The following is a 27,130-nucleotide window of genomic DNA, read 5'->3' as shown; positions in this document are numbered from 1 at the left end:
CCCTCTGACAGGTGGATATCATATAGGGGACAGTTCAAATGGACCTCAATCTCCTCTCCCATCAGGCCAATAGTAATTTTCCTAATAGGTTTTAAGGTCAAGGAGACCACCCAAAGTGAATGAGAAATGTTAAGTACACAGATCGGACATGGATGATCAAAAGCCTCGATCAGACATGTCCAAATCCAAAGGAAAACACTAGGTCTCCCCAGACCTGGGTTCTCAGTCCCCCGCTGGTCTTGAACATTGCCTGATAACACCAGCTCAATCCTACCGTTACTAGTAGTTGTGCTACTACTCCGGATAGTCCCTGGACACTTGTTGGAATTATCAAAGAGTATGCAAGCCGTTCCCCAACTTGTGGCTGCAGCATGCCATCAGTATTGACCCTCTTTTTGAGTGGTTGAACCAGGAACATTTGAAAAGGTGCACCAGAGGTAGCCATACACTTATTGAATGGTGGAACATGTTCTTCTGTTCCTGTTTCTTATGTTCGTCTGTCATCAGCTACTAACCCTGTCACTCATTGGTTTGTCACTCTGTTCAAATACTGATGGTTCAGGTTATGCATGGTTCATTGTATCTGGCCCACACACACTAACTGGACAGTTGTGGGAGTGGAGTCCATTTTTGTCACAGTGCATTGTCACATGTCGACTGCAAAGTGATTTGATTTTTATAGTAGTGACAGCTGACAGGTCAAGGCCCCAAAGCATGGCAATCTGATTTTCACTCCCTCAGGTTTAACAGACCATGAGGTTTGAACGCTGGTCTTTTATGCATTTCTTCACAGCTTTGACAAAGTGCAGTAACACCAATGCTCACCTTGTGCCCAGACCACACTCTTGTATCCAGCAGCCTCAGAACTCAGTGGGCGTGAACATGATAGCTTCAGTTGCTGTAATCACTCACACCCCTTCTCCAACCCAGCGACAGCAGTCCAAACTACTGGGGCACATTTTCCTGGGGAGGGTTTGCAGATTCAGGAATTGTTCCAACTCTGCTCTCTTGGGTCCAAAGTGAAAATTCAGTTGACGCCGGAATTTCTGCCCCTGCCCCATCACCTTCATTTTTTAAATATAGCAGATTTACTACCAATTCAAAATTAAAATAAGTACCAAACAGTGCAAACTATTGATGAATTTGTAATATATTTCAGAGTGCTTCATGTTGTCATAGAAGCTGGTCTATGATATAAACTGACTTCTGAAACTATTGAATAATTCATCAAAAGAATAATATTCAGTGCTAAAATTTCTAAAGCATCAATATACAGGATTTATTTAAAATAGATGTATTGTGACCATTTTTTTACAATGCATTGTTTTGAATGTAGCTCATGTTTTTCCCCCACTAAGTATTCTTCATTAATTGTGACTTTGTTGTCCCTTTAATTATTATAACTTCTGCATGAGGGATATTTGCCAACATAACGGTATCAAATTTTGCCTTGAACTTTTCCAAAAATTCACAGTCTGAATTAAATCTCAATTTGTTTGCCCATAAAATCACACTGTCTGGTTGACAGAAATACTCAAATGTAGCCATTAAATCATCCAGGCAATTATGATGATAAACAACATCAGCTGCCAAAATATAATCGTAGTGATGAACAGATTGAGGAAAGTTTTTATCTAAATCTACATTCCAAATCAACTCCTTAACTTGAGGTTGATGCTTGCTTCTCCATCGTGTGTTTCTCATAAGATTACTACACAAGTTTCCAATTGCACAAGGGAGATCGGTACTAGTGACATAAGCACCTGAGAGAAAACACAAATAATCATATAGAAGTACAGAAAATTGTCAACATTATTATTCTTCTATTTTCAGAAAACGCTAAAAATATTATTCAATATTTGTAAATTAATTAGACGGATTGAAATTAGTTTGCATGTGACTTCACATTAGATGGAGGGATTGTGTAAACGTAAAATTTAATGAGTTATTTCCATCAAAATTCTTGATTAACTGACCGATTACTTTGCAATTGATCTGGGAGAGAAACTGCAAAGCTTAAAAAAAAATTGATTAGGGTTGCATCAAATGTTTCATTTCTTTAAAAGAATCTGACAGCCAGTCCTAACCCAATGTTTGTACATAAGGGAGGCAGAACAAAGAATTAGCAGCTTTTCCATTTCCAGGAGACTGACCGGCAATTGTAATATTTCACTAAAGGTGAACCTGGTTACTCACGCCTTGGAAAGTCTGGCAACTGAGAAGCAAGTACAGTTTGGGAGAGTAGGTAAGTGCCTTTCCAGAACTGCTTATTTGAAGACCCTATCTGCTGAGTCTTTTCCACTGTCGTGCTGCCAAATTGTGTGCTCATATGACTTCATCCTTTATTTTATTCATTCTCAGGATGTAGGGGGTGTGTCACTATCTAGGCCGACATTTATTGTCCATTCCTAATTGTCCACACGTCAACCACATTGCTGTGGCTGTGGAATCAGATGTAGGCCAGACCAGGTAAAGATGGCAGTTTCCTTCCCTGAAGGACATTAGTGAACCAGACAGGTTTTTTCCCGACAATCAACAATGGTTTCTTGGTCGTCATTCGTCTGAATTCCAGATTTTTATTCAATTCAGATTCCATCATCTGCCATCTTTTTCTGGGATATTACCTGGCTCTCTGGATTAGTAGTCGAGAGTGTGTTGCTGGAAAAGCACAGCAGGTCAGGCAGCACCCAAGGAGCAGGAGAGTTGATGTTTCAGGCAAAAGCCCTTCATCAGGATGCTGCCTGACCTGTGCTTTTCCAGCACCACACTCTCAACTCTGATCTCCAGCATATGCAGTCCTCACTTTCTCTGGATTAATAGTCCAGCAATAATATCACAAAACCATCGCCTCCCCTTTGCCCATGTTGACTCATACTTAGAACATAGAATATTACAGCGCAGTACAGGTCCTTCAGCCCTCAATGTTGCACCAAACTGTGGAACCAATCGGGAGCCCATCTAATCTACACTATTCCATTCTCATCCAATGACTATTTAAATGCCCTTAAAGTTCTCAAAGAACTCAATAAGGTTTGTGATAGCCATGTTGATTATCCCTAATCAACTTACTCCTCTCTAGATGATTATCTCTTATAACCTTTTTCAACTTTACCCACAGCCAAAGTAAGGCTCACAGGTCTATAATTTCCAGGGTTGTTTCTACTCCCCTTCTTGAACAAGGGAACATTTGCTATCATTCAGTCTTCTGGCACTATTCCTGTAGACAATGACAACATAAAGATCAAAGCCAAAGTCTCGGCAATCTCCTCCCTGGCTTCCCAGAGAATTCTAGGATAAGTCTCATCTGGCACAGGGGATTTATCTATTTTTACTCTTTCCAGAATTGCTAACAGCTCCTCCTTACACACCTCAATCCCATCAATATTCTCAATATTTTCTTCGACCATATTGTCTTTTTCTAGTGTGAATACTGACAAAAAAGTATTCTAAATCCAGGAATTTGCAGTAACCATTCCTGTCCCTGCTCTATCCATGTCTCTGAAATAGCCACAATGTCAAAGTCCCAGGTACCAACCCATGCTGCAAGTTCACCCATCTTATTCTGGATGCTCCTGGTGTTGAAGTAGACACACTTCAAACCAACTTCTTGCCTGCCGGTGCCTTCTTGCGATCTTGAAATCTTAGCTGTGACCTCACTACTCTCGTCCTTCCGTATACTCAAACTACAACTTAGGTTCCCATCCCCCTTCTGTATTAGTTTAAACCTACCTGAAGAGCAATAGCAAATTCAAACCCCCTCCCCCCCCCGCCTCCTCCCAGTTTATTGATACCCCTCTGATTCAGGTGAAGACCATCTTGTAGAGGTCCCACCTATCCCAGAAAGAGCCCCAATTATCCTGAAATCCAAAACCCTCTCTCCTGCACCATCCCTGTAGCCATGTGATCAACTCCTCTCTCTCTCCCTATTCCTTGCCTCGCTAGCACGTGGCATGGGCAACAAATCAGAGATAAGAACCCTGTTTGTTCTAGCTCTAGGCTTCCACCCTAGCTCCCTGAATTCCTGTCTTAAATCCCACCTCCCTTCCTACCTACTTAATCTGCTTCATCTCCAAACAATTCCAGGGGATCCAAGCTCTCTAAAATTGTCTTGTCCAAGTTTTTATTATTTAATTGAAACACCTCAGGATACCTTATAATATTTAAGAAGCTATTTCAATGCAAGTTGTTATTACAAGTTTGAAAACGGGGCGAAATGTGTAATTACCTAGTAAGACAGCAAAAATAGATGCCAGTCCTGTTCCAGCACCCAGTTCGATTATTTTCTTATCATCAAGGTTGAATTTGTTCCAGTTGCATTCCAGAAAATGGCACAGCTCAACTGCCTATCAAAAGAAACAATTATAAACCTGATTAATATCTAAAATATCAGTGATATCACTGAAGGTTACTCAAATGGAAGTATTCACCCCCAAGAAACATATTTATTGGAATTCAGAGGCATAGGAAACTTGAGCAAGATCCTGTCCTGAATCTTAAACTACACTAGGACAGTTTGTACAGGGACAGGATTTACTTACTTTTGGAAAAATATGGTCTTATTAGCAATAGGCAGGATAACTTTGTACAGGGAGGTCATGTCTCACAAACTTGATTCAGTTTTTTGAGCAAGTGACGAAGATGATTGATGAGGGAAGGGTGGTGAATGTTGTCCATATGGACTTTAGCAAGACCTTTGACAAGGTCCCTCATGGCAGGCTGATATGGAAAGTGACGTCACATGGGATCTGTGATGACCTGGTTGGATGGATACAAAACTGGCTTGGTCACAGACGAGAGAGAATAATGGTGGAAGGGTGTTTCTCTGACTGGGGATCAGTGATGTTCTGCAAAGATCAGTGTTGGGGCCCCTGTTGTCTGTAACATATGAATGATTAGGAGGAGAGTGTAGTTGGCCTGTTTAGTAAGTTAGCTGATGACACAAAGTTTGGGAGAGCTACAGATAGTAAGGAGGATTGCCAGAGGATACACGAGAATATAGATAGGCTGGCGACTTGAGTATCCCCATGAAAATAGAAAGCACCAACTGGGTGGTGTCATGCTTGAGGAGAAAGTGAGGACTGCAGATGCTGGAGATCAGAGCTGAAAATGTGTTGCTGGAAAAGCGCAGCAGGTCAGGCAGCATCCAGGGAACAGGAGAATCGATGTTTCGGGCATAAGCTCTTCTTCAGGAATGAGGAAAGCGGGGATGGTGTCAGGTGTCATGCTTGAGCAGGGCTTCCAGCTTCAGGCCACTCGTACCCTTTTTGCTCTGGTGGAAAGGTCTAGACTGAAGTTTCTTTATTAGACACATTACAATTTTCTTTGGCTCTTACACCATGAAATATTGTGTCATTTGTCAGGCATGCTGTCCACTCTACCACAGATCTCCCCTTTAGTTTTACCCCACCCTGTAATCCCTTGTCTCCCACCCCCCCCACCACCACCACCAGCCCACAACCTTCACTCACTGAAAGCCAATTCTTTTTGCTTTCTTCAATATTTATGAAGGATTGCAAAGACCTCTGTTTCTTTCCACAGGTGCTGACTTACCTACATTTTCATTTACTCCAGATTTTCAGCATCTGCAGTGTTTTGTTTTAGTGGAAGTCAGACTACATTGGCTCCATGCGCAGTTATCAGGTTAGAAGGGAGCATCAGTTTTTAATGTTTGAATGTTGTTGTAAACCAGGCTAAAGAAAGGCATCCTTATTTTTGGTGTATCTCGAAGAATAGAATTTGAAAATTATTGCAAACAGTTTCACAAGGATTGCTGATCATTTATCTCTTTTATGCCAAAACTGTTTTTTACTGATATGTTAAAACAACTTGGTGACTCAGTGTGCTGAGTGTATATTGACAAGATGTTTATTCTAGGAGAAAGTGAGTACTGCAGATGCTGGAGATCGTGGCTGAAAAATGTGTTGCTGGAAAAGCGCAGCAGGTCAGGCAGCATCCAAGGAGCAGGAGAATCGACGTTTCGGGCATGAGCCCTTCTTCAGAAAAGCCCTTGCTTCCTGAAGAAGGGCTCATGCCTGAAATGTCGATTCTCCTGCTCCTTGGATGCTGCCTGACCTGCTGCGCTTTTCCAGCAACACATTTTCAGAAGTTGTTTATTCTAGCCCCACAATTCAATACTTTTTATCTTGATACTATTCAGTAAAACTACTTTTTAGATATGCAGAGGGTCTGTGAGTTGATTATGGGAATAATTATCACTGAGTGCACAAATTTTTTGAAAAAATATTTGTTCTTGGGATGTGGGAGTTGTTGGCTAGAATGCAATTATTGCCCATCCCTAATTACCCAGAGGGCAGTTAAGATGAATATGCCTTAATATTTCCCGCCCAATAGCTCTGACCTCCATATTCAGGAAGTGCTTTGAAAGGCTGGTCATGACACACATCACATCCAATCTCCTAGCCTGCCTCGATCCCCTAGAATTTACCTGCTGACATAACAGGTCCACAGCAGATGCCACATCCCTAGTCCTGCGCTCATCCCTGGAACATCTGGACAACAAGGGACACCTACATCAGACTCCTGCTCATTGATTACAGCTCTGCCTTCAACAACATGATCCCCTCCAGACTGATCTTAAAACTCTGTGACTTGGTCTTGGCTCTGCCCCCTGCAACTGGATCCTCAGCTTCCTGACCCACAGACCTCAATCAGTGAAGATAGACAATATCACTTCCTCTACAATAACACTCAACACTGGAGTTCCCCAAGGATGCATTCTCAGCCCCCTACTGTACTTCCTGTAAACCCTTGACTGTTGACAAATTCCGAATGAATGCCATCTACAAGTTTGCTGATGACAGCACTGTGGTAGGACAGATCTCAGTTAAGATGAGTCAGAATACAGAAAGGAGATATAATGCTTGGTGATGTGGTTCAATGAGAACAATCTCTCTCAACATCAGCAAAACTAAAAAACTGATCATTGACTTCAGAGAGAAAAGAGGAGAATACGCCCACCCCCATCTACAACAATGAAGCTGGGGTTTGAGAGGGAGGACAGCGTCAAGTTCTTGAGAGTGACAAGAACTGGCAACCTCTCCTGGACTTCCCACATAGATGCGATGGTCAAGAGGCACAACAACGCCTCTTCTTCCTCAGGTGGCTCAGGAAATTTGGCATGTCCATTAGCACCCTCACCATCTCCTACAGATGCACCATAGAAAGCATGCTGTCTGGGTGCATAACTGCTCTGTCAAGGACTGAGAGAAACTACAGAAGGTGGTGTGCACAGCCCAGACAATCATGGAAGCCAACCTTCCATCCATGGACTCCATTTACAGAGGAACATCGATCATCCAGCATTCGTTTATCCGAATATCGGATTATCCGGTAGGATCGCAAGGTCCCGATGATCGGCTAACCTGTGTTATCTGACATTCAATTATCCAGAATTTGACTAACTGAATGAAATACTCTCTGCCTGTGTCCTTCGGATAATTGAGGTTCCTCTGTACGTAGCTCAGTGCCACAGCAAGGCTGCCAGCATCATCAAAGAAAAATCACATCCTCAGTAATGCTCTCCTACAACCTCTTCCCTGAGGCAGAAGACACAGAAGCTTGAACACACACGCACCAACAGAATCAGGAACAGCTTCTTCCTGGCTGTTATTAGACTGATAAAAGGACTGTCCAGCCTCCCATAATGCTGATCTTGCTAACACTGATCTCCCACTCAGACCATAGTATCACTACCCCAGGGACACCATCACACAAACTGGCTAAAGAACTACAGCAGAAACTGAAACACCTGATCAGCGGATCCAGACACTCTATACAATCAACACAGGAATTCTTGGACATCATCAGAAATATACACATAGACAAGGAAGAAATTATGGTCTCATTCGATGTAACGGTACTGTTCACCTCTATCGACAAAACCCTAGCCAGAGAAACAATAGCCAACCTGCTGGACATACAGAACAGACAACAAGACGGTGAACCTATCAACAAAGACTGCATACTCAAACTACTGGACCTGTGCCTCACAACACACCACATTCAACAACCAAATATATGAACAAATCAATGGCACACCCATGGACTCACCCATCTCTGGACTCATAGCAGAAGCAGTAATGCAAAGGTTAGAACAAACAGTCTTACCGCAAATTCAACCCAAACTCTGGGTCAGATATGTGGATGACACCTTTGTAATCATTAAAAACACAGAGATAGAGAACACACACTGGATCATCAACGCCACACTCTCAGAAATCCGATTCACTAGAGAGGAAGAAAAGGACAACCAACTCCCATTCCTAGACATGATGGTACAGAGAACACCGAACGGAGAATTCACCACAAAGGTATACAGGAAAGCCACTCACACAGACCAAGTCCTAAACTACGAAAGCAACCACCCTAGCACACACAAAGGTTGCATCAAGACACTGTTCAAAAGGGCCACAACACACTGCAGTACACCAGAACTGCAAAAAGAGGAAGAAGAACATCCATACAATGTATTCGCCAAAAACAGATACCCCCGCAATTTCATCAACAGATGCCTAAGGGAAAGACAACGGAACGAGGACATGCCACAACCCAAAGGACTAGCCACACTACCATACATCAAGAGCATTTCTGAACTGACAGCCAGACTAGGACCACTAGGATTCATAATAGCACACAAACCAACAGCCACTCTCAGACAACAACTCACCAGAACGAAGGACCCGATACCCAGCATGAGCAAAACCAATGTAGTGTACAAAATACCATGCAAGGATTGCACAAAACACGACATAGGACAAACCGGAAGACAGCTAACGATCCGCATCCACGAACATCAACTAGCCACGAAACGACACGACCAGCTATCCTTAGTAGCCACACACACAGATGACTAGCAACATGAATTTGACTGGGACAACACTACTATTATAGGACTAGCCAAACAGAGAACAGCCAGGGAATTCCTAGAGGCATGGCATTCATCCACAGATTCAATCAATAAGCACATCAATCTGGACCCAATATGCCGACCAATGCAACTGACAGCTGGAACTGACAACTGGAAGCGGCAGATTCAAACCACTACAAATGCTGGAGGAAAGATCACAGAAGCGCTTCAGAGGAGGCTCCCAAGCACTGAGGATGTCACCTAGACAGGGGACGAAACGTCTGCAACACAAATTCTCAGCTCGGCGAACAGAACCACAACATATATATACAGTGTAGTTCCAGTTAGGGAATCGGTTAAGATCAGTTGGCTGGATCATTGGTTTACAGAGCAGTGTGATGCCAACAGCATGAGTTCAATTCCCATAATGGGTTTGAGGTTACCATGCAGGACACTCCTCAACCTCTTCCCTTGCCTGAGGTTTGGTGACTCTCCAGGTTAAATCACCACCAGTTGCTTCTGTCTGATGAGAGAGCAGCCCAATATAGTCTGATAAGACTACGGCGACACAACAAGTTACAGTTATTAGAAACGCCTTGTCATGTTAAACATATGTGTTGTGGTGTATCAGACTTTTTTTACAACTTACTGCTGTATTTAAAAAATTATTGACCACTTGCCAATTTGTTTTAGAAGCTGAAAGTACACTGCTATGCAACTGTTTTGACACACTATATATAGTTTATAATATTGCTTAAGGTGCGTCTAATCATTGAGAATTGTTTTTAAACGTTGACTATCATTGACTAGTGGTGTACCTCAGGGATCAGTGTTAGGACCGCAACTATTCACAATTTATATAGATTATTTGGAGTTGGAGACCACCTGCAGTTTGACAAAGTCTGCAGATGACACTAAGATGAGTGGCAGAGCAAAGTGTGCAGAGGACTGTGAAACTTTGCAGAGGAACATAGATGAGTGGGCAAAGGTCTGGCAGATGGAGTACAATGTTAATAAATACAAAGTCATCCATTTTGGTAGGATGTGTCCTACGATCTTATACTTCACAACCACCTGATGAACAAACAGCGCTCCAAAAGCCAGTGCTTCCAAATAAACCTGTTGGACCATGACCTGTGTTTTGTGATTTTTAATTTTGGTAGGAATAATAGTAAAAAGGACTATTATTTGAATGGTAAGAAATTGCAGCATGCTGCTGTGCAGAGGGACCTGGGTGTCCTTGTGCATGAATTACAGAGGGTTGGTCTGCAGGTACAACAAGTAATTAGGAAGGCAAACGGAATTTTGTCCTTCATTGCGAAAGGGGTTCAGTTGAAAAGCAGGGAGGTTATGTCGCAGCTGTATAGGGCGCTGGTGAGGCCACACCTGGAGTACTGTGTGCAGTTTTGGTCTCCTTACTTGAAAAAGGATGTACTGGCACTGGAGGGGGTGCAGAGGAGGTTCACTAGGTTGATTCTGGAGTTGAGGGGTTTGGCTTATGAGGAGAGACTCAGTAGACTGGGATTATATCCATTGGAATTCAGCAGAATGAGGGGAGGATCTTATAGAAACATACAGGATTATGAAGGGAATAGAAGTAGAGAGGATGGTTCCACTGGCAGGCGAAACTAGGCCAAGAGGGCATAGCCTCAAGATTAGAGGGAGCAGATTTAGGACTGAATTGAGAACTTCTTCACCCAGAGGGTTGTGAATCTATGGAATTCCCTGCCCAATGAAGTGGTCAAGGCCACCTCAGTACATGTTTTTAAAGCTAAGAGTTTTTTTAAAACAGTAAAGGAATTAAGGGATATGGTGAGAGGGCGGGTAAGTGGAGCTGAGTCCATGAAAAGAAGAGCCATGATTTTATTGAATGGTGGAGCAGGTTCGAAGAGTCAGAAGGCCTACTCCTGCTCCTAGTTCTTATGGTCTTATATTTACTTACAAATAATTGCCTCTCCTTCTGACTACTCCATGATTGTTATATAAATGTTGAGTGCTGATGGCACCTATTTGCTGATTTTGACAGTGCCTGCTTTTAGAGAAATTTGTGAACACAGATGATGTTAAATGCTCCCTTTGTGTATTGTTTTACATTTAGTTCAGCCCCATTCACAAATGGCTGTACAACACATTCCAACTAATAATCAAAAAACTCAACATGTTTAGGCAAAACCCAATGTTATTGTAATTATTTAAAAGTTTAATTTCAAAATGAATAGAGTAACTTTTAATATAGAGTTAATTTGGCCCCAGGAATGAAAAGGTTAACATATGAGGAATGTTTGAGGACTCTGGGTCTATACTTAATGGAGTTTAGAAGGAAAAGGGGGATCTAATTGAAACTTACAGAATGCTGAATGGCCCGGACAGAGTAGATGTTGGGAAGATGTTTCCATTGGTAGGAGAGACTGAGACCCGAGGGCACAGCCTTAGAGTAAAGGGAAGATCTTTGAGAACGGAAATAAGGATAAACTCCTTCAGTCAGAGAGTGGTGAATCTATGGAATGCATTACCACAGAAGGCTGTAGATAGGTTCTTGATTAAAAGGGGAGAATGAGGTTGAGAAACTTATCAGCCATGATTGAATGGCAGAGCAGACTCAATGGGCTGAATGGCCTAATTTCTGCTCCTATGTCTTATGGTTTTAGGGTCTTAACTAATCTAGCACATTCTACCTCATCACTAATCATAGGAATTCATTTACAATTTCAGATGCTACATTAGATTATCTAATCTAAAATATGGTGATAATGTAAAAGGAACCTATTTTAATTTTAATTCTGTTGAACACATTTACACTTTTTCTGTTCTTGTGGTCTCATCAGTCAGGGCAGAGTTCGTCAGAGGGCTGAGTGCATGCTGTGTTGTGATGCCATTTAAAAGCCTTCCCACAAGGGGATGGGAGTGAGTTCAGGCTCTGATCTCTCAAGTGCAGCCTTCCCAACTCGTGAAGTCACCCAGGTTTGGTCAGGGCAGAGTTTAGATTATGTCCCATCAAAGGGCAGAGTGCAGGCAGAGTCCCCACCAGGTGAAGTCTCACAGAGTCTGCCTTGTGGTGAACTGCAGTCATTCAAATGAACCGAAAACATTCACAACTGTGGCTTTACAGGATGCATGAACTAGTGGATTCTTCTCCATTGGCACAGTCAGCACCTCAGAACTCTAGGATACTATGCAAATTCCATTGTTACAGTTGTTATAAATTGATAAATGGTAGCAAATGTATACGAGCTCTAGTGATCCAGAGAAAATGTGTTTGTTCATTTTGATTTATTCTGTCTCCCATGATTTTCCTTCTCCCCAAGTCTAAGTTCCACATGTTTTTTCTGCTTAAGTAAAACGTACCGCTGGCCAGGTAATAGCTCCAAAGTGATCAATGGATTGGTGGATGGTGATTTCATAACCTGCAAAGTTGTAGCTTTCCTTTGGAACCAAACTGTAAATTGAAGGGGACCAAATCCTATTCACTGCATCTGAAGGTCTTTTGACATCGGTGAGAATTTCTAGTAGAAAGAAACCATAAATCTACAGTTAATAAGGCAAATATCAATTGAGTTAAAATGATAACAAGTTACCAATGATTCATCCATTCATGAACATTACTCTTATGTAAGCCCCAGTTTGTTGTTCTTGCACATGCATTCAGAATTAAAAATGAAACATTTAATAAGATCTGCCTTCCATTCTCTGACTCCATTACCTCCTAAAGGAGATTTTAAACTGCTACCTTAAACTGCTACAAGGTACAGAAAGCAGAGTCCTCTGTCTCATTGTTAATAACTCCAGACCTTTCCCAAGCCTGAATTCCCTATCTCTTCCACTTGACATCTTATTTGCTGCTGCCCTTCATCCCTGAGCTTGATCTACCTCAACCCAATCTTCCAGAATTCCCTTCTCCACCCACTACATCCCTTCCAGATTCAGCATCTGTGAACCATCCAAGTCTGGCTTTCACTGTAAAAGGAAGTTGGTCTTCAAGATATAGTTTAACCAAGAATTGCACACTGGGGATGAAGTAGTTTTAGGGTAGCAATGGGATAGGCCTGGGTTCAGATGGTCACTTGATCTCTTTGCTGCAGATCATTTGTACAGGGCAGAATTCAGGAAAAGCAACATTCACTTTCAAAAGGAGATATGTCAATACCTTAGTAACGCCAACAATCGCCATAAGAGCCTGAAATGTGTGGAGGCTGGAATTCCTTCCTTGCAGCTTTGATATGAAATGACTAAGTTCCAAAATTATTGACACACATTGCTAATACATAATTTTCGGAACAAAGCAGCAGGAGTAGTCAGTCTCTGAGGTCTGCTCCACAGTTTGAGACCTTAGCTGATTATCTCCTTCAAAGATGTTTTCCTGTGTTATTCTCATAACCTCTTGATGTCATGAATGTCTAATGATCTTTGAACCCAGATTCCTTGCCACTGCTGTCTGAAATCTACTCCACTCATAACATGATAAATGATTTACTTCCTCATTAAAATATACTTGCAAAATCTATTTGTAGAAAAAGGCAACAAAACATTTGCTAAAAAGATAAATTTCAAACATGACTTTTGTTCAAAAATCACTGCCTCCTTCAAACAACGTGAAGGAAATTGAGGTCGAGACAGGGAGGTTTTTTTATAATAAACAGCATGAAGGAGAATTACAGATTATTAAAACGTTAAAATAAATATAGAAGCCCTAAGGTTTGAGAAATTTCACTGCAAATATATGATGTGTACATGACAATGACATGTATCGCTATCCATAGTTGATGTTAAAGACTGCACTCTCAAATGCCGCCTCGTGCTCCCACAAGGAGATTGAACAGTTCATCCACTTCACCAACACCTTCCACCCCGACCTCAAATTCACCTGGACAGTCTCAGATTCCTCCCTCCCCTTCCTCGACCTTTCTATTTCTATCTCAGGCGACCGAATCAACACGGACATCTACTACAAACCGACCGACTCCCACAGCTACCTGGACTACACCTCCTCCCATCCTGCCCCCTGTAAAAACGCCATCCCATTCTCCCAATTCCTTCGACTCCGCCGTATCTGCTCCCAGGAGGACCAGTTCCAAAAACGCACATCCCAGATGGCCTCCTTCTTCAAGGACCGCAATTTCCCCCCCGACGTGGTCGACGATGCCCTCCACCACATCTCTTCCACTTCCCGCTCCTCCGCCCTTGAACCCCGCCCCTCCAACCGCCACCAGGACAGAACCCCACTGGTCCTCACCTACCACCCCACCAATCTCCATGTACAGAGCATCATCCGCCGTCATTTCCGCTACCTCCAAACGGACCCCACCACCAAGGATATATTTCCCTCCCTTCCCCTATCAGCATTCCGTAAAGACCACTCCCTCCGTGACTCCCTCGTCAGATCCACACCCGCCACCAACCCAACCTCCACTCCCGGCACCTTCCCCTGCAACCGCAGGAGGTGCAAGACTTGCGCCCACACCTCCCCCCTCACCTCCCTCCAAGGCCCCAAAGGAAACTTCCATATCCGCCACAGATTCATCTGCACCTCCACACATATCATCTGTTGCATCCTCTGCACCTGATGTGGCCTCCTCTATATTGGGGAGACAGGCCGGCTACTTGCGGAGTGTTTCAGAGAACACCTCTGGGACACCCGGACCAACCAACCCAACCACCCTGTAGCTCAACATTTCAATTCCCCCTCCCACTCCACCAAGGATATGCAGGTCTTTGGACTCCTCCATCGTCAGACCACAACAAAACGACAGTTGGAGGAAGAACGCCTCATCTTCCGCCTAGGAACCCTCCAACCACAAGGGATGAACTCGGATTTCACCAGTTTCCTCATTTCCCCTCCCCCCACCCTGTCTCAGTCAAATCCATCAAATTCAGCACCGCCTTCCTAACCTGCAATCTTCTTCCCGACCTCTCCGCCCCCACCCCAGTCTGACCTATCACCCTCACCTTGACCTCTTTCCACCTATCACATTTCCGATGCCCCTCCCCCAAGTCCCTTCTCCCTACCTTTTATCTTAGCCTGCTGGATAAACTTTCCTCATTCCTGAAGAAGGGCTTATGCCCGAAACGTCGATTCTCCTGTTCCCTGGATGCTGCCTGACCTGCTGCGCTTTTCCAGCAACACATTTCCAGCTCTGATCTCCAGCATCTGCAGACCTCACTTTCTCCCCAAATTTTTCACAAATCTAGCAAAGGAATACCTTTAGAAACATAAATGCTGAGCTAGCTATTATAACCATATAAATCTATATCTTTTCCAAATGGAATATGGGTCCAAATTTTATTGTCCACAGAAAATGATGGTACTTGCTGATGGCCTCAAAGAAAGCTGACCACTGAATCAAATGTCATTGCTTTCCTATTTGCAGAGATCTCCTTAAATCTGACTCTCCATCGAGCGGATGCCAAGGTGGCCAGATTGATTATGTCATCAGTGTAGGCATCCAATCAAATTGAAGTCTGCTCACTGTCAGCAAATCAGAAAGTAAAATCCTTCACATCATGTAAATTTTACAGAGAGCAAAATAAATCATTGGAACATGATTCTGGGCTTAAGGTAGAATCCAAAACATCATATGCTTTCTTAAAAATCTTGTTTAATAATTACATTTGTAATTTAGCATGTACAAAATTAACTTTTAAGTACCATGAGATCTTTCAGCAGGAATTATGAATTTAGTATGTTATTAGAAACTCATACTACAGTCTGATGGAGGTGGTGGAGTATAAAAGTGGAGAAAGATAAGCAGCAATGCAAGGAGTTCCGTGCTGAACTGCACATAGACTAACTCTTGACATTGCTGTCACTTTCAGTGGAGTAATGGACTTGAGTGCCCTCATTGCTACCAAAAACTCCAGGCCATAATTCTAGTTACATTTGTCTTACTACTGTTGTTACATCTTCCTCTATTTTCAATCTAGCCTGTTTTTGGTTATAATAGTTCTGCACAGTGATCTTCAAACAATCATTCCATGTACATAGATCCCTAAAAGTTGCCACTCAGATTGATAGGGTTGTTAAGGAGGCGTACAGTGTGTTAGCTTTACTAGTAGAGGGATCGAATTTTGGAACCATGAGGTCATGCTGCAGACGTCCAAAAATCTGGTGCGGCCATACCTGGAGTATTGTGTGCAGTTCTGGTCACCGCATTATAGGAAGAATGTGGAGCTTTGGAAAGGATTCAGAGGACATTTACTAGGATGTTGCCTGGTATGGAGGGAAGGTCTTACAAGGAAAGGTTGAGGGACTTGAGGCTGTTTTCATTAGGGAGAATAATGTTGAGAGGTGACTTAATTGAGACACATAAGATAATCAGAGGGTTAGATAGGGTGGACAGTGAGAGCCTTTTTCCTCAGATAGCGATGGCTAGCATGAGGGGACATAGCTTTAAATTGAGGGGGCAATAGATATAGGACAGATGCCAGAGGTAGTTTCTTTACTCAGTAGTAGTAGGGGCGTGGAATGCACTGCCTGTAACAGTTGCAGACTTGCCAACTTTATGGGCATTTAAATGGTTATTGGACAGGCATACGGACAAGAATGGAATAGTGTAGGTTAGATGGGCTTCAGATTGGTTTCACAGGTTGGCACAACATCGAGGGCTGAATGGCCTGTACTGCGCTGTAATGTTGTCTGTTCTAGATTATAGGGTAGGTGATGGCCTAGTGGTATTATCACTGGACTGTCAATCTAGAGACCCAGATAATATTCTGGGGACCTGAGTCTGAATCCCACCATTGAGTGAAAGTAAAAATCTGGAATGAAGAGTCATACTGATGATCATGAATCCATTGTCAATTGTCAGGAATTGGCTCACTGATGTCCTTCAGGGAAGGAAACTGCCATCCTTACCTGGTGTGGCCTACATGTGACTCCAGACCCACAGCAATGGGGTTGACTTTTAACTACCCTCTGGACAATAAATGCTGGCCTCGCCAGCAAAGCCCACATCTACTTTATAGTCCACTGATTCAACTTGATGATACTTTATATTAGAAACTAAACGCATTCTTTATATTTATTAATTGTACTCAAGCATATTGTCTAAAAGGTGAGAGACTGCAGAGCTCTGAGATTCAAAGGGAACTGGGTGTCTATGTGCATGAATCACAGTAAATTAGTTTTCAGATACAGCAAGTCATTTGGAGCAGTAACAGATTGATGTTGTACATTTCAGGCGAAGTGAATACAAGCATAGGGAGATTTTGCTTTACTTATACAAAGTACTGGTGAGATCACATCTGAAGTAGTGTGTACAGAGTTAGTCTCCTTATTTCAGAACGGATGTAAATGCATTGGAAGCAGTTCAGAGAAGGTTTACCAGACTAATATCTAATTGGGGAGGGCTGTGGGAGTCTCTCATGAGGAAAAGCTGCATAGGTTCAGCTTGTATTCAGTGAGCTTTGGAACAGCAAGAGGTGACTTTATTGAAACAGAAGATCCTGAGACTTCTTGACATGGTAAAGATGCAAAGATATTTCTTAGTGTGAGAATCTAGAACTAGGGGGTCACTGTTTAAAGGGTCATTGTCCATTTAAAATGAAGCTGAGGAGAATATTTTCACACAGACAATGGTGAATGTTTGGAACCCTCTTTCTCAAAAGGCTGTAGAAATGGAATCTTTACAATTGATTATTGACAAGCAAAAGGTGAAACATTACAAGCACGAGGTGGGAAAATGTGAGCTTATTAAATACAGGGAGCACCTAATTGTATTCCTGCTGGCAATTTCTATGTCCACATCTATTCTCCCATTACAGTACACACACCTGTGCTCCAAAAGAATGGTAAATACACTGCAATAATATTCAACAAATAGTGAAATATATTGTTTAAATGTTACTCTACCTTCATTTTCATCAGAAGATTCAGTTTCTGAATGTTCTTCCTGGTTCTGAATTTCACACTCCTCTTCATCCTCTGCAGATATTTCTAATGTAGAGATCGTCTCCATTGCAACACTACAAAGTTACAAATCAGATTACTAATGAGTAACACCTTGTAGATGCCAGTTGATTGGTGTTTAGTGAATGGGGATGAGGGATACCAAACAGGGTGTTGGCCCCACTTCAACAGCAAGAACAGACCTGTGAACAGGCAGGGAGTAGAGGGAGATGGACTATATGCAGGCAGATGGATTTAGAATAACATTATGGTTGGCACAGACATGTTGGGCCGAAGGGCCTATTCCTGTGCTGTATGAATATCTTCAAAGAAGATTTCAGTTGGGGATAACTGAGGAACATTCCTTTTCCTTATGCTGGAAAAGTCTCTCAATTGTTTTTTGTTTGAGAGAGTGAAAAAGATGGAGGGTAAGAGAGCAATGGAGGACCCTGTTCCTGGTATTTTTCTTCTTGCTCCATTTGCTCTTTGCTATGTCATGTATTCCAATTCCGGGTATTGGTGTTTTTGCTCAATTGCAATGTTGGCTTAATTTACTTCAAGTCTGTTGACTATGACTTATAGAAGCCAACAATTCATGAAAGCAATAATGATGCAGATATTCCAACGGTCAGAGCTGTGGAGTAGCTAAGTCTGTAATTGTATGTCAGGACAATGCCCAATCACTCAAGACAGCTGACTTCATGGAGTTGACCAAGTCCCTGATGGCCAATCCCCTACACCTAGAACCCTCCAAAACAGTCCATTAAAGTTGCAGAGTTTGGAGGGTTCCAACTGTTTAAAGCTTAACAGTAAACTGGAGAAGTAAGAGGATTAAAAACCTACTCTAATAGGTACTTTACATCAATCTTCACAGTGGAAGACACCAGCAACATGCCAGAACTTCAAGAGATGCAGGGGTCAAATGTGAGTGGAGCAATCCCCATGAAGGAGAAGGTGCTGAGGAAATTGAAAAGTCTGGAGGTGGATAAATCATCCAGATCAGACAGACTACATCCCAGAGTTTGGAATGGGATAGCTGAGGAGATTGTAGGGGCATTGGTCATGATCTTTCAGGGATCACCAGAGTCAGGGAGGATCCCAGAGGACTGGCGAATGGCTAATGTAACTGCCCTGTTTAAGAAGGGACGGAGACAGAAGGCAGGAAATAATCCATGAATAAACCTGACCTCAGTCTTTGGTAATCCATTACTGAGGAGAAGATTGTAGAGTATTTGGAAATGCACAGTGAAATAGGGCTGAGTCAGCACCACTTCTTTAAGAGGAGCTCATGCCTGACAAGTCTGTTAGAATTGTGAAGTTATGCACATTGGTAGGAAGAACAGAGATATAGACTATTTTCTAAATAGGGAATGGCTTTGCAAATCTGAAACACAAAGGAACTTGGGAGTCTTAGTTCAGGATTCTCTTAAGGTTAACATGTAGGTTCAGTTGGCAGTGTGGAAGGCAACTGCAATGTTAGCATTCATTTCAAGAGGACTAGAATACAAGAGCAAGAGATATACTGCTGAGGCTGTGTAAGGCTCTGGTCAGACTTCGTATTGAATATTCTGTGCAGTTTTAGGTCCTATATCTCAGGAAAGATGTGCTGGCATTGGAGAGGCTACAGAGGAAATTCACAAGAATGATCCCAGAGTTGAAGGACGTGTATGAGGAGCAGTTGAGGTCTCTGCGTTTGTGTGCGACAGAGTTTAGAAGGATGAGGGGGGGTATCTGATTGAAACTTACAGAATACTGAAGAGGCCTGGATACAGAAGGTGTGGGGAGGATAGTTCAACTTGTACAAGAGACAGAACCCGAAGGCACAGCCTCAGAGGGGAGGGACAACTCTTTAGAACTAAGATGTTTAACAGCGGATTAATCTGTGAACTCATTGCCACAGACAGCTATTGAGGCCAAGTCATTGTCTTTAAGACAGATACAGTTCGGTTCTTGATTAGTAACTGGATCAAAGGCTACGGGGAAAGGGCAGGAGAATGAGGTTGAGAAACACATCAGCCTCGATCAAATGGCAGAACAGACTCGATGAGCCAGATGGTGAATGTGAGGACTGGAGGTCAGAGTTAAGTTTAGAGCGGTGCTGGCAAAGCAGAGCGAGTCAGGCAGGTTCCGAGGAGCAGGAAAATCGACATTTCAGGCCGGAGCCCTTCCTGCCTGACCTGCTGTGCTTTTCCAGCACCACTCTAATCTCGATGGGCTAAATGGCCCAACTCTGCTGCTACATCTTATGGTCTTAAAACTCTTAATAATTTGCCAGGCATGATTTCTGCTTCATGAAGCCACGCTGATTCCGCTTGATTATATTATATTTTTCTAAATGTTTTGCTCTTACATTCTCTATAACAGACTCAAACATTTTCCCACTCAGAGATATTACTTTGACTGGCCAATATTTTTTCTCTCTCCCTTTTGAATGAAGGACAATTAATGTCAGAGATTGACTACAGTATTGCAATTTTTCGAGAGGCAGACCGGATCCTCAGTGTCTGCACAAATCTTCAGCCTGTAGAAAGAGCATGAACAACCAAAAGACCCAGCAACTCCAGTTTTACATGAGATGTGCAATGTAAATAATAATCAGACGGCGATGGCAAGTCAGCAGTCAAATGGAAGTGGATTTCTGCCATTGTAACAGAACCTACTGGCAATGAGAGTGCTGGTGATTAAGATCATTCTGCATCTTTGCTGCTCCTGTCTTGCACCTCATCCACAGTCAGGCTCGCTCATGTGTGTTTCCTGATTAGTGCTCCAGCTCCAAAATCCACCCACCATCCCAAGCCGGTTGATGAAGACTGGGTTAAACTCCAGGCTGCAAAACTAAACCAAAAGCTGCAAGACTGAAAAACGCCGGCTGACAGCCCACAACTGGTCCCAGCATTTGTGGCAACATTCAGCTCAATGTGCAAAGCCTTCTGTACCTGACCAACATTTCTAGCACTTTGTATTTTTATTTCAACATCTGCAGTATTTTGCTTTTTGTTTCTTTTTGGTTTTATCACTTTCATTTTCATCAGAAGTAGAGTGAATGGCCACCTGCAGCTACACCTTACTATACCAGGAGGGTGTAATTTCAACCGTGAAAACTCACTCAAACCAGGATTTCCACAACGCTTTATTTGCGATAAAGTCTATCTGTTTTGAGGTCAGAAGTCACACGACACCAGATTATTGTCGACAGCTCCAAGAATATCTGATCTTAAATAAACCTGCTGGACTATAACCTGGTGTTGTGAGACTTCTGACCTTGTCCACCCCAGTCCAACACCTGCACAAATCTTTCAAAGCAGTGGGGTTTGACTGTGATTTGCTAACCAGTTTGATCACATCCATGGCACATTTGTTTACAACCTATCTAGAAGGACTTGCACTGATCATGTTTTTTGGACCCATTTCCTCGTGGTAAGTGCATCATCATCTCTCTGGTGTGCTTCAATATTTTTAGTTTGGACACTTAATCAACTTTTAGTAGATTCCTTGACAGTTAATTCTGGGAATGTAGATGACCACATAAATCCTTTAGTTGTTTGTGAATATGAAGATTTGATTTCTTACAAATAATTGGGGGATAAACTTGGCAGCTCTTGCCAACGAGTCTGGGAATAGTCACTTGCCTGTTCAATGGAATGCAGGCCACATGCCAAGATGTGGCCACCACTCATTTAATGTTTGTTTTTTCTTGATTCTCCACGTCAGTTATTAGGAGTGTAGGATCTCCCTGACTTTGTCTTCCTGATTCACTGTGAAGTTGCTTGTGTTTGTGCTGGGAAGCAGGTTGGTAATGGAGACTGTGAAGACTGCCCAGAGTCAGAAACTGACTCAGATGAGGTGATGAGCGAATTGCGTTGTTACCCCGATTTAACCTGCTGCCTCTGACTCCATTGCCCGGAGATGAAACTGACGTGACCACGTGCTGTAAAACTATCTCTGACCCTTGTCATGTGAGTAATGAGCATTTCTTGACAGGACATAATCGGCACCAGGTTTTTAACCATGGCAATGTTGGCCTGATCATATCCTGCTAAAGTGACCAATTGCTTGCTGGCTGTCTCCACTTCTCATTTGACAGTCCCTGACTGAGTACCAGCACTTGTATCTGCTGTATATCATGTAACTAAACTCTGCAAAGATTAAAAATCACACAAAACCAGGTTATAATCCAACAGGTTTATTTGGAAGCACTATGTTTCGAGTTGCTGCCTCTTCATCAGGTGGTTCACAGTGTCTCAAAAGCTAGTGCTTCCAAATAAACCTGTTGGGCTCTAACCTGGTGTTGTGTGATTTTTAATCTTTGTCCATTCCAGCCCAACCCCAGTTCCTCCATATTATGTCTGCAGAGATTGTGACAGAATGGAAGAGTTTCCAGTTTATAATTCTCTCAGTCAGTCTGTGATGCCCTCATAACATCTGTCTGCAGCCAATTGCTCCTTGCGCCTGGGGGTAGTCAGATTTCACAGCTATGCCCATTTCCATCAGTCCCTGGGATATGGTGTCTGTGGGGGACAGTGATGAGGTCTACCTCTCACTCAAATAAAACAGTCAGCACATGGGTTTGCTCGTGGTGGGCTCTCCATTATAAAATGCTGAACAGGTGCGTAGCAGATTCCCAGAATGCGTTAGATACAAAAATAATTTTGGGTGACTATAACCGACATCTGTAACTGCCAGTTGACTGGCGAAGAGTCAATCCATCCTGCATTATGTGGCACAGTGGTAGTGTCCCATCTCTGAGCCAGGAGACCTGGGTTTGAGTCCCACTGCTCCAGAGGTGTGTAATTGATTGGAAAATAATAACATTATGTCAGAGATGTCAGGCGCCATACACCTGGATATCCACAGCCAACAAATGTGGACAACTCACTAGCTTCTTCGAGCTCAATCTAAATTTAGGATCAAAGAATCCCTACGGTGTGGAAGCAGACCATTCCGCCCATCAAATCCACACTGACCTTCTGAAGAGCACCCCACCAAGACCACCCTCCTACCACATCTGCATAACCCTGCATTTCCTACCTTCCCTGCACATATTTGGACTGTGGGAGGAAACCAGAGTCTGCACACCCACGCAGAGAATGTCCAAGCTCCACACAGAGTTGCCTGAGGCTGGGATCGAACACATGTCCCTGGCGCTGTGAGGTAGCAGTGCTAACCACTGAGCCACCCATATATACAACGCACGTTCTATTTGTCACTCTTATTCATCCTCCAATAAAATGTGGATGGAGACACAAAACCAGTCGTTGACTGAGCAGCAGAATGAGCTGTTCATTTGTTTTACACATCAGTGGGGGTTGCAAACCATATCTTGCCAGAACCATTTATAACCCACAAGCATACTCGAGATAGAGGAAGTGCATGTTGACCGGAGCAGTTGGGTCCCATTGAACAGGGTTCATCTGTTGCCATCTATTCGCTCCCCCTGCCTCCCACCTCATTCCCTCACTTTATGCAACAGTGTATGGGAATCTAAGAGATGCTGCAAATGTCTCCAGCTGCAGTCCACTCAGCATTCATTAGGGCAGCTGTCCCCTCAGCACTGACAGATCTGTCTCTGCCCTGCTTCAACATTGACTTGTGGTTGCAACAGATAGAGGATTGCATTGAAGCACAGAGCCCATAAACATCTTCGATCATGAAGGGTCAGATGGGAACCTGCTCCCTGACCATCTTGAATGGCGTTGCCTCCTGCTGAGACCCTTTCTCCATGCTGCTGACCCAGACACATACACACATATACAGACATACACACAGACACGCACACAGATTCACACGCATGCACACATATACACAGACACACAGGAACACACACAGATACGCATGCACACATACACACGCACACAGGCATACACATACACCGACATACATACACACACAGACGGGCACACTGACACACACAGGCACATGCACGAATACAGAGACACATATACACATACCCACACATTCTTACACACATGCACATACAGACACACATGCACCCACACACAGGTATACATACATGGATTCGCATACATACATACACACACTTACACAGATACATGCACGCACACATACACAAATGCACACGCATACACATGCACACACACACATTGCATGCATGCCCCATTGCATACCATATGACGATAGTAATATTTACGAGGCATTTAGACCGACAAATGAACAGACAGGGAATAGAGGGAAATGGACCATATGCAGCCAGATGGGATTAGTTTAGAATGGCATCGTGGTCAGCACAGACATAGTGAGCTGAAGAGCCTGTTCCACGTTCTGAGATGGTTCCAGTGCTGCACCTTGGTCTCCCTGACCCCTCCCAAAGCTCCAGCCTGGGTAACCACTCAGTAAACCAGGCACATGGCCCAACCGTGTGGTGCTGGAAAAGCACGTTCGGTCAGAAATGATGAAGGGCTCCGGCCCGAAATGTTGACTCTCCTGCTCTTCGGATGCTGCCTGACCTGCTGTGCTTTTCCAGCACCACACTCTCGCCTCTGATCTCCAACATCTCCGAGTCGTCCCGATTGTCAAAATCTGGGACCTCGCAAAAAAAATGATTTTTAAAAAATCCGTTTTTTTAAAAAAATCCCCGTCTGAAAAACCACGAAGCTGCTGGAAGGTCAGGAGCCATAGACCCTGCCCCAGTGTTGCTGGTGGATTACCTTGGTTTCCCAGTCACTGCCAGGAAGGCAATTATCAGCCCCGGGTGAGTTTAAACCCTGCACTGCCTGAGAACAGGCCACGTTTAACAGCCTTGGTTGGTGAATGGCAGCTGTCACCCGGACTGACCTTCCTGACCACTGACTAATTCTGGGATGGTGTGGAGAATAAGCAATCGGTATGTTCCTTGGGACCTGGACACCTGCACTCCACCTGTGTCTGTGCGTGGGCTGGTTAAAGCAAGGTTGCTGACATCAGTGTCATCACATCTTCATCTTGTACCTTCCTGGGGAAACACGCTGAAATGCTGCTATTGGGTGAGAAAAGCCCTCTGTTAGAAACCTTTGCCCCTCACTATCATTACAGTTTGGATATTGCAAGTCCAAGTATATTGTCGAATAAGCAAATCTGCCTCCCTATAATTCTCGGTATTCATTAAGGACATTTATTTGGAATCTGAGTTGAATTTAAAAAGTGATCGCTGCGTGTTACCGGAGTATTTCCTCTGCAGTTGCATCGCATCTTTTTTCTATTTTTCCTTTTTCCTACCCTTCCCCCTTTGAACTTTTACAACCTCTGAATGTAGACTGAACAGCTTTTCAGTAAATGATATCACACGTGAATATAACATTTTGTTACTGAAAGCTCAATACAAGCAAAAATACCTCACCTTCTCAACATCCCAATGATGACTGGCTCCTGTGGCAGCTGGCTGTGACTGTTTGTCTCATGATTATTTTCACAGTTCCACCTATTCCATCGTCTAGAAATATTTAGGCTTCAACACACGTGATAAAAAATTTCTGCAACTTTCCCACGTCACACATTGCAATGACTTTGCCATTTTATGGGATAATATGTACATAGATTCATAGAGATGTACAGCATGGAAACAGACCCTTCGGCCCAACCCGTTGTCACGAAACCTTCCTGACCTCTTTTATCTCGAGCCATTCTCATCCCCGACATCAGACAGGGCTGTATGTTCACTTTGGGTACCAAACCTTCAGTGGTTCGGTTTGCTCAGTTGGTTGGATGGCTGGTTTGCAATGGGAACAGCTCGGGTTCAGTTTCAGTACTGGCTAAGATCACTCTGATTTTCCCAACCTCATGTGAGACACAGGTTAAACTCAACACTAGCCCTTCTCTCGCTAACAAGAAAGCAGTTCTCTGGGAGTGTAGTAATGTACAGTACACGTTTCCGTTCAATTACTGCTCCGGGTCTGCACAATGTGGTCATTCCATTTTGAAATTCTCATTCTTAGTTTCCAAAAAATCCATAAGAGTCCTAACTTACTGCCCAGTTTTTTTGTAATTCATTCTCAGAAAGTAAGCATCACTGGTCAGACCGGCATTTATTGCCTATCCCTCATTGCCCAGAGTCAACCACATCGCTGTGGGTCTGGAGTCACATGGAGACCAGACCAGGCACGGGGAGCAGATAATAGTGAACACGAGTGTTTACAATAATCAGTTCAAAGGCAGTTCGGGACAGCCAACAAATGTTGACCCAGCCAGCAACGCTCATGTCCCACGATTGATTTTTTTCACAAATCAACAATGGTTTCACGATCATCATCAGCCTCTTCATTTCAGATGTTTATTGAATTCGAATTCGACCCTGTGCTGTGGCAAGGGTTCGAGCCTGGGCCCCTGGAACATTACCCCGGTCTCTGGCTTAGGAAAATTCTACTGATAATGCCACCATACAATCACTTACCCTTAACTTATGCAAAACCAATTTTAAAGCAAATTGAAGGTAAAGATTTCAGCAAACCTAGAGCCAGGAGTGAGATACAAAAAGAGAGCAGTTATGGATAAAAGAACGTAACCATTCGAAAACTGAGTAAGTAAACAAACAAATTACCCGAAAACGCGCATAAAAAGCATGTACCTTATTTGAAGGCTGAGAGCGGATGTATCTTCAGCAGCATGAGGATTATGTTTGCAGTAATTAAAGGCAGCTCTGTCAGACCCGCCTTCCCTCCGGGAAAAGTCCTAATGGTTTTATGTATTTGTCGATGAGCCAGCCCCACCAGCCAATACCAACACAGCCTATGATAGAATGACCACAGGATCCAAACACATGCTCCTGTCATAAAGAGCTCTTCGCTGGATTTGGACAGATTTACTGTAACCTTCTCCAAGTGTGGGTTCAAGCTAACAGTGGGACAGGCTGGAGTACTGATCTCTGACCATTCCTGCAGAAAGACAGGAGAAGGAGGGGGTGTGGGGGGAACATGTGAGAGAAAAATTCGATTCCACATTCCTCCGTCCTGAATGGGCTCAGCCATAATTCATGCGTCTCTGGTTTGCCTGAGCAGGGCAGAAGGGGCGAGTTAGTAATTGATCTCCACACTGGAACTGCTGACCAGGAACTGAGCGCTGGCAGAAATTACCCAGAATAAAACCAAATAAATTGCAGTTTATCCGCCATAGCTTCAGTGCAAATCTTGGAGAAATGGCAAAAAGAGGATAATTTCACGAAGGATGCATTTCCAACCCGGAGGAGCCCTCATGAAACCCGAGCCTGCACCATCTCTCCAATGTCCCTGAACTGGAGATATGCCAAACGCTGCGACCACTGAGGGATGTTCCAACCGAATCTAAACGAGAGCTGACTGGGGAATCTCTGATTAAAGCTAATCTGTGTTCAGAACAAACTGCACACAGACTTCTGCAATCAAGAATTCCAATGTTTTATGACAGCAGCTCCTTGT

The 27,130-nt window shown here is 43.4% G+C and overlaps 1 protein-coding gene across 2 annotated transcripts; it reads right to left on the bottom strand.

The window, feature by feature from the left end:
- Positions 1–224: 224 nt before the first annotated feature.
- Positions 225–26,576, bottom strand: LOC122551027 (methyltransferase-like protein 21E). Of its 2 annotated transcripts, XM_087987863.1 has the most exons (6): positions 26,305–26,576; positions 26,131–26,187; positions 17,712–17,824; positions 12,212–12,369; positions 4,226–4,343; positions 225–1,763 (listed from the first exon to the last, which is right to left on the bottom strand). In XM_087987863.1, exons 3-6 carry the CDS (start codon positions 17,815–17,817, stop codon positions 1,354–1,356), a joined length of 792 nt encoding a protein of 263 aa, XP_087843989.1. In that variant the 5' UTR covers positions 17,818–17,824; positions 26,131–26,187; positions 26,305–26,576; the 3' UTR covers positions 225–1,353. The 2 variants fall into 2 exon arrangements, with proteins under 2 accessions (XP_087843989.1, XP_087843988.1); XM_087987862.1 differs by lacking the exon at positions 26,131–26,187 and having other exon boundaries at positions 26,305–26,575.
- Between the last annotated feature and the right edge of the window lie 554 nt (positions 26,577–27,130).

This window comes from Chiloscyllium plagiosum, unplaced genomic scaffold (genome assembly GCF_037043375.1).
Source record: "Chiloscyllium plagiosum isolate Xiang-an unplaced genomic scaffold, Cpla_swu_hap1 HiC_scaffold_6, whole genome shotgun sequence".
In the NCBI taxonomy this organism is placed as follows: Eukaryota; Metazoa; Chordata; class Chondrichthyes; order Orectolobiformes; family Hemiscylliidae; genus Chiloscyllium; species Chiloscyllium plagiosum.
Note: the sequence above shows the minus strand (reverse complement) of the source record. Positions and strands in the feature narration are given on the sequence as shown.

Coding starts and splice junctions, on each gene's coding strand:
- LOC122551027 (XM_087987863.1), bottom strand. CDS start 17,817: ATGGAGACGATCTCTACATTAGAAATATCTGCAGAGGATGAAGAGGAG. Junction 12,370..17,711: donor ATCTTCTGATGAAAATGAAG/GTAGAGTAACAT, acceptor TCTTTCTACTAG/AAATTCTCACCGATGTCAAA. Junction 1,764..4,225: donor TATTTTTGCTGTCTTACTAG/GTAATTACACAT, acceptor GTTTTCTCTCAG/GTGCTTATGTCACTAGTACC.